This window comes from Mastomys coucha, chromosome X, assembly GCF_008632895.1.
Source record: "Mastomys coucha isolate ucsf_1 chromosome X, UCSF_Mcou_1, whole genome shotgun sequence".
In the NCBI taxonomy this organism is placed as follows: domain Eukaryota; kingdom Metazoa; phylum Chordata; class Mammalia; order Rodentia; family Muridae; genus Mastomys; species Mastomys coucha.
Genome location: NC_045030.1, coordinates 61,214,017 through 61,221,648, shown reverse-complemented (window position 1 = coordinate 61,221,648; position 7,632 = coordinate 61,214,017). Strand labels below are relative to the sequence as shown.

General features: G+C 45.7%; 1 protein-coding gene across 1 annotated transcript; it reads left to right on the top strand.

The window, feature by feature from the left end:
* The first annotated feature begins 237 nt into the window (after positions 1-237).
* Positions 238-7,241, top strand: Gpr101 (G protein-coupled receptor 101). The gene is made up of 2 exons (XM_031373808.1): positions 238-459; positions 2,089-7,241. The coding sequence occupies exon 2, from the start codon at positions 2,162-2,164 to the stop codon at positions 3,683-3,685; it is 1,524 nt and encodes a 507-aa protein (XP_031229668.1). The 5' UTR covers positions 238-459; positions 2,089-2,161; the 3' UTR covers positions 3,686-7,241.
* The last annotated feature ends 391 nt before the right edge of the window (positions 7,242-7,632 follow it).

Sequence of the window (7,632 nt, the reverse complement as noted above, 5' to 3'; positions counted from 1 at the left end):
AAATTCACCCTGGTGACAACTCCAGTCTGTGAGCATCAGAGTGCCTGCAGTTAGATGCAGGGTGACAGAATCTGTGTGGGTCCATCGCGAGTCATCCTCCCTCCCTCCTTCCCGCCCCACTGCCGCTGCCACCAGCTTAGCTCCTCTGGGTTCGGGCCTCGTGCGTCACCAGCGCAGGCGGGGACAGAAGGGAGGGGGGACGCCTCAAGGTGAGGGCACCGCGCTGCTTTAAGAAGCCGCGCGCCCCCGCCACAGCTCAGAGCTTGTGGCGCTGTGCGCTGGCTGGACTTGCGAGCAAAGGCTCTGTGCCCCGCTCCCGCTGCGCCCGCTGCTCCTTCTACTCGGTGCGAGCTCGCAGCCTCCTGTGCCCCGAAAGGTGGCCAGACGAGCGCAGTGAGCCCCGAGGGATCGAGGGATTGGTCCCCAGCTCCTGTGGCGCAACACTTTCAGCAGCAACAGGTAAGCTGCGGGGTTCAGCTCTTGTCTTAGCAAGTCCCCCCATCCCAACTGGTCCCCTACCCCAAGCGCCAGGACACCCCTTTGCCAAGGCTAGAAGGCTACTAAGGTGGTGCGCGGTCCTACTAAAGTGGTGAGCTAGGGCTCTCAGGTGGCCCTTGAATATCTCTGGCACTTTCTCTCCTGCGCCCTCTCCCTATCCCACCTCTTTTCTTATTCTATTTAGCTCTTTCTTTCTCCATCTCTCCATGCCCCCGTTTCCTACTGTCCCCCTACTCTCTCCCATTCTCCCCTTTCTCCCCTCTCTCCCACTCTTAAGATTCTATTTATTCTTTCTTGGTTCTCCTTCTAAACCAGTCTCACTTTATGCCTCACATTTCCCTTCTCTCCCTTTCTACCTCTCCAGGTATCTCTCTCTCTCCCTCTCAGGCCCCTGCCCCTGTCCTGGCTCTTTCCCTATTTTTCACTCATCTCAGCTCACCCCCCGCCCCCGCCGTATAGATTGATAGCTTGCCGGAGAATATAGTAAATTTTGGAGATGATGGTGAATTTTGGACATGGGGCAGGGTAACAGGTTCCAGCCACCACTGCACTGTTGAGAAACTGCGTTTTATCCGATAAAGCCCTTGGAAATAAGGCAGCAATTGGTTTCCATGGAAAGATAAAGCCAGCAGAGAAAGGTACAAGGAGATAAAGATCCAGCCAGAGGAAAACTAAGGTGATGGTGGTCTCTGTGGTGGTCTCTCAGAGAAAGCTGCTGAGTGGCAAAGATGTGTGCCCTTAAAAGAGGCAGAAAAAGAGTTTGGCCGTAGTACTAGGGTGCTGAGAATAAGAGGCACAGATGAAGCAGAGTACATACCTAGAGACGCTGGAGGGTTAGAGACCAGGAGAAAGGAAGGTGAGGCAAGACACAGAACTCAAGTCCTGAGAACACCAGTGCGGGAAGACAGGAAGAGATACAGAGAAGTGTAGAGAAAGAACAGACACACAGGTATTGATGTGAGACCCAAGGAAAAGAGAGGTGTACATAGCTACTGGGTAAATTCACTAGTGAAAAAACTACACAGAGACTGAGAGACTGTGAGAGTCAGAGAACTGAGAAAGGGAGGGGGGAGAGAGGGAAGGGGGAGGATTATCAGACAGAGAACAGCCACAACCAGACATAGACTGACTATGCACATGCTAGTGGGGAACTGAAAAACCTACTAGATAGTTAAGGATGAAACAATGTCGGTGGAAACAGGGACATATACTCTGTACAGAGGAAAAATGCCCCAGTAAAACATTGGAGAGAGGATTCTAGACCCATAGGCAGGCAGGTACAGAGTGCAAGTGCATGTGTCACTGAGACAGACATGTCAGCAAGATAGAAGAAAAGCCCAAGAGACATTGGAGGAGACATGCTGAGGGAGTGCTCACTGCTAAAGGCAAGGACAAGCAAGCCAAATAACATGTTACACAGAAGAGACCCCAGCAGTGAGACTCCAACGGTTAGAAAAAGAAACTGCTCTGATAGGGGTTAAGGCTGCACAGGAATCTGAGAAAGGGTCCTGCAGCACTGCTGCTGGACTTAGAGGTTTGTCTCTGCAAGGCACTAACCCTAGCCACATGTTTCTCTCGTCTTTAATATAGATAGTGTGCAGTATTACTGCTCACTAGTGCAAACACAAAGCTGGACCTTCTCTCCTGCCTGTCCGACTTCACCATGCCGCCCGGCTGCACCAACAGTACTCAAGAGAACAACGGCAGTCGAATGTGCCTCCCCCTCTCCAAGATGCCTATTAGCGTAGCTCATGGCATCATCCGCTCCGTTGTGCTGCTCGTCATCCTCGGTGTAGCCTTTCTGGGTAACGTAGTGCTGGGTTATGTATTGCACCGTAAGCCAAACTTGCTGCAGGTGACCAACCGGTTCATATTTAACTTGCTTGTCACTGACCTGCTGCAGGTTGCTCTCGTGGCCCCCTGGGTGATGTCCACTGCCATTCCTTTCTTCTGGCCTCTCAACATCCACTTCTGCACTGCCCTGATTAGCCTCACCCACTTATTTGCCTTTGCCAGTGTCAATACCATTGTGGTGGTGTCAGTAGATCGTTACCTGACCATCATCCACCCTCTTTCCTACCCATCCAAGATGACCAACCGACGCAGTTATATTCTCCTCTATGGCACCTGGATTGTAGCCTTCCTGCAGAGCACACCTCCACTTTATGGCTGGGGCCGCGCTACTTTTGATGATCGTAATGCCTTCTGTTCCATGATCTGGGGAGCCAGCCCTGCCTATATGGTTGTCAGTGTGGTATCCTTCCTCGTTATTCCACTGGGTGTTATGGTTGCCTGCTATTCTGTGGTGTTTGGTGCAGCCCGGAGGCAGCAAGCTCTCCTGTACAAGGCCAGGAGCCACCGCTTGGAGGTGAGAGTCAAGGACTCTGTGGTGCATGAGAATGAACAGGGAGAAAAGAAGAGGGATGAGTACCAGGACGAGAATGAGTTCCAGGGCCAAAATGGAGGTGGTCAGACCAAGGCTAAGGAAAGCAGCACCATGGAAGGCGAGGACAGCAGCCTGAAGACCGGAAAAGGAAGCCTGGATTTCAATGCAGGTATCATGGAGGCCAAGGGCAGTGAAGAGGTCAGTAATGGCAGCATGGAAGGGCTGGAATTCATCACTGGATTTCAGGCTAGCAATGCAAAGGCAGACACCGGACGCATGGATGTCGATCAGTGCAGCATTGACATGGGCGAAGATGATATAGAGTTTGGCATGGATGAAATCCATTTGAAGGATGACGACGTCGAGGCAATGCGCATTCCAGAGAGCTCGTCATCCAGTCGTCAGAACAGCACCAACGACCCACCTTTACCTCCGTGCTATGAGTGCAAAGCTGCTAGAGTGATCTTCATCATCATTTTCTCCTATGTGTTATCTCTGGGGCCCTACTGCTTTCTAGCAGTGCTGGCTGTGTGGGTGGATATCAATACCCAGGTACCCCAGTGGGTGATCACCATAATAATCTGGCTTTTTTTCCTGCAGTGCTGCATCCACCCATATGTCTATGGCTATATGCACAAGAGCATCAAGAAGGAAATCCAGGACATACTGAAGAGGTTAATGTGTAAGAAAAGCCCCCCTGTAGAAGATAGCCACCCTGACCTTCATGAAACAGAGGCTGGCACAGAGGGAGGTATTGAAGGCAAAGCTGTCCCCTTCCGTGATTTGGCCACTTCACCTTAAAGTTAACAGTAAGGCAAACTTTAATTGTACACAAAAACAGAACACAAGAGCAGCTTTCTTTTCAGCGCACCGCTCACAATCTCATTAGTGCCAGTGCTTACCATTTCAGGCAAAGGTGTTGCACACACATCCTTTCCCACCACATGGCAGATAAATATAAGGAAGAAGTAGGGACTTGGATTTTTCCTGAAAAGAATAAGCCTGTCAAAACACAGACTTTAGGATCTCAACCAAATATATATACAGATATATACATACTAGGCTCTAAATTTCCCAAAGCAAGGACTATCTGGTTTGGAACTGTTCTTGGTATTCTGCCTGTCTCCCCAGAGCTATAACAAGTCAGCTTTAGCTCTGAGTAAAAGGAAAAGCAAAGCCTATGGACAGAAGGACTATTTGGCCTTCAAATCAGGAACTCGTGGGCTAGGGCTACATATTGTGTTCAGCTGAAAGAAAAGAAACTGACCAAATCACTAACGGAGACCAAAAAGCAGAGCTAAGTGAATGGATCAACACTGGAACAGTTTTCTGTACCAGAGAGTCCCACAGTATGGTGCAGAGACTATAATGCAAACCACAACAAAGGTGGATTACACAGGTAGAGAATAAAGAAAGCTTCTAGGTTGTCCAAAGGGATCCAGACCTGAGATGAGGAGCTGGGTCAAAGGAAGAAATGGAGAAATAAGACATATCCACGGAGCTCGACAACTGTGTGTTTCTTTCTTTCTCTTTCTCTCTCTCCTCTCCTTCTTCACCTTCCCCTACCCTGCTACATGGGCAGGGAATGACCACTGTGTAAATGGAAAAAGGACAATTGACACAAATGTTTTCAGTCTCCTATTTGAGTAACAGCAAGAAAGAGATCAGGCCACTACTTTACTATTTCCTTTCTGTCTCTAGACCTCTGACAGCCACTGTGTTTTATTTTTCTCTTATTTCAAACTGATTTTTTTTTTATTTAAAAGTATTTTCAGTTTTCAAGAAGAAAGGAAGAAAGAAGAAAGAAAGAGAAAAGAACAAAATTCAAGTCTGAATGGCCAAGGTTCTAAAAAAACTCACACTGCCAATAAATTTTATATCCACAAGAAGTCTCTTTTATCTCTGTACCCTAATAAACAGGAAGTAGGTTTTCCATATGAGGACAGATATGTTCCTTCCTATATTCATATATGTCTTTCAACCTGTAGCTCTCTCTAAAACTTGTAAGTTCTCTGTACAAATGCAGGGGAGAATATAAGTGTCAGGAATGACATTTTATTTCTTCCTCCTCACAGATTCCAGCACGAGCTTCTCAAGGGAGGAGAGGTAAAGGGTTGTGAATTGTGGGGCTGGGGGATTACCATATTCATTATGCCGGAGAGTTGATACAAACAAATAGTACTGAAATGGCCTGTCAGGTCAGTATGTTCACGAGAAGTTTAACAAATTCCACTTCACTAATTTAGAACTTGATTGTATCTAACATTAACCCTCACACTTCCATTCATTTTCACACTCTCCCTACTTAACTTTGTTTCTATTTTTTCTTATTACTCTATGCCTCTAAAGGCACCATACCACTCCCAAGTTGAGGCATCTGAGGAGGTAGAAACATGTGCTGAAAACAACAAACTGTAGCCTAAAACCCATGAAGAACAGACACCGTTCCAATTACATCTGACATCTTCCTCTATGGCAAATGTTTAACGTGCACATGAGCACACTTAGGCTATAAGCCACAAAACAGGTTAGAGAAAGATACAGGAAAACTCAAATATACTGAACTTGCCACTGCCAGGTCAGTGGCAAGTTCATTGCTTTTTTGGTAAGCAGGATAAGAATCCTCAAAGGACACAAAGGCTGCCAATAGAAGTTAAGTTTCCCATCATTGCCTCCCAAAGCCTCCATATCTTAGCAGTATACACACTAACGGGAAACCACAGCAACGTGTACAGTTAAGAAGGTCTGCTGTCCGAAGATTAATATCTGTCTTTCTTTAGCTCTAAAAGAGACAAAAACAAGATTGGTTTTAGTTTGTTGTTTCAGAAGTGAGTGGATTTCCCCCTCTTCATTAGTTATAACTTTATTGAAAATTTAGTACTTTGGTCTTGTGTCAGTGCCGTGTTCTCTTGTGGTATTTCTTCTAATGTAAGCTCTAACTGTATATAAAATGTGGTTTTGGGGATAAGGTGCTAGAGATTAGATTGTGTGTGTGATCAGTAAAGTGAGTAATGTGTATGTACGTATAAAAAGTTACTTAACAAAATGCATGCAATTTTCTATATGTGACCCACAATTTGGTCACTTTTTGAAGTAGAACATAGTGCATTTATTTACCTTTAAGAGTGTATACTACAGGATATGTAACATTGGCTCCACAGTGGTATGCAGGAAGAGGTGCCTTTCATTCCTTACATCCCTGGTACATGACAAGCAAGAACTTATTCTGGTATAGCTGGGAATAGATGTGAACTAAATTATCATCTTGGCTGAAGTCCTCACCGGCAGTTCTCCACCCCACTGGCACTGGGATGCCTGTTTTCTTCAGTACGTAGATCTTGAAATCAAAGAAGACAAGTCCGTTCCCCATAAAAGAGCAAGAACCCCAGGACAGGCTATCGGAGTCCTGATAGCAGGAGCAAAAAGAGTACTGCAGTTTTAAGACCTAAACAGGGACCAGTACCTGACTGGGAAGTTCATCAGACTTGCATTTAGCTGGTGCATAGTTGGTGATCCCTGCCCTCCTAGAGAAGTGCCAAGACCCAGAAGAAGGCTGCTCTGTTTTGGTTTTGGTGTTGTTTTCTCCTTTGGCTGTCTCAGATGAGATGCAGTATTAATAAAGAAGCAGTGAGAATTCAGGGGGGTTGGGGGGAGGGCAGGGATTGCAGCTCAGGTGTTTGAAGATCGAATATATTTGCAGAAGAACTCAGATTATTTTCTTATATTTTGAAAACAAAAGTATTACAAGAGGATATATATTTATATATATTCTCATTAAATCACTTCTAAACTGCCTTTACTACCAAATTTCACGTGCTATTTTGAGACTGAGAACAATAGGACAAGTGCACTCAGTCAATAAAACAGTTCTCTTTAATATTTTCCATTTTAAATTTAAAATTTTCCTTTTAAAGCAAAAGGTTTGTAATTTAAAAGTGCCTTTCAAAGGATTTTCAAAACTATAGTCCTGGGGCCAAGTTCCCATTGGCACAACTTTACCTTCAGGTGCACAAATGGGTTGGAATTTATTGTCCACCTGTCAGCAAGAAGAGAAATCCCCTCACACTCCAATCAAATTTATGGATTGATACTGTTACATGGGCAGGTAGTCCCAGAGACTCTGCCCAAAGTCACAGTTTCATATATTGGTTGACTTTAATTAAATGCATTCTAAACTGGTTATGATGCCTTTAGTGCCAGACAGGAATAACAGACTCCTGCTCGGGGAATGAAGAGAGATTAATGTGTGTGGTTTAACTATTATTAATATTTTTCGTGTTTCTTAAATAGGTGCTGTAAATTGTTGTTGGTACATTCTTCTGAAATATGCTAAATAAAGTCTCATTTTGTGTGTGAATCTGGTTCTTATATTGTGCTCTTTGGGACCAGAGGGAGTTATGGAGACAGAGTAAGTAACTCACTGCATCATTATCTGGCCACACATGTGGCAGAGGATGGCCTTGTTAGGCATCAGTGGGAGGAGAGGCCCTCAGGCCTGAGGGTGTTTAATGCCCCAGTGTAAGGGAATGCCAGGGCCAGGAGGATGGGAGTGGGTGGGTGGGGAAGCACTCTCATGGAGGCAGTGGGAAGGGGAAGGGACTGGGGGTTTCTGAAGGGGAGACCTGGAAAGGGGAAATAAAAAAAATATCCAAGAAAAGTTATCTCCATGGGCAACTGCACCCATGTGCATGCACGTGTGCATTCACATACATACACACAAGCCAGTTTTCAAAATAAAAATAAAATTA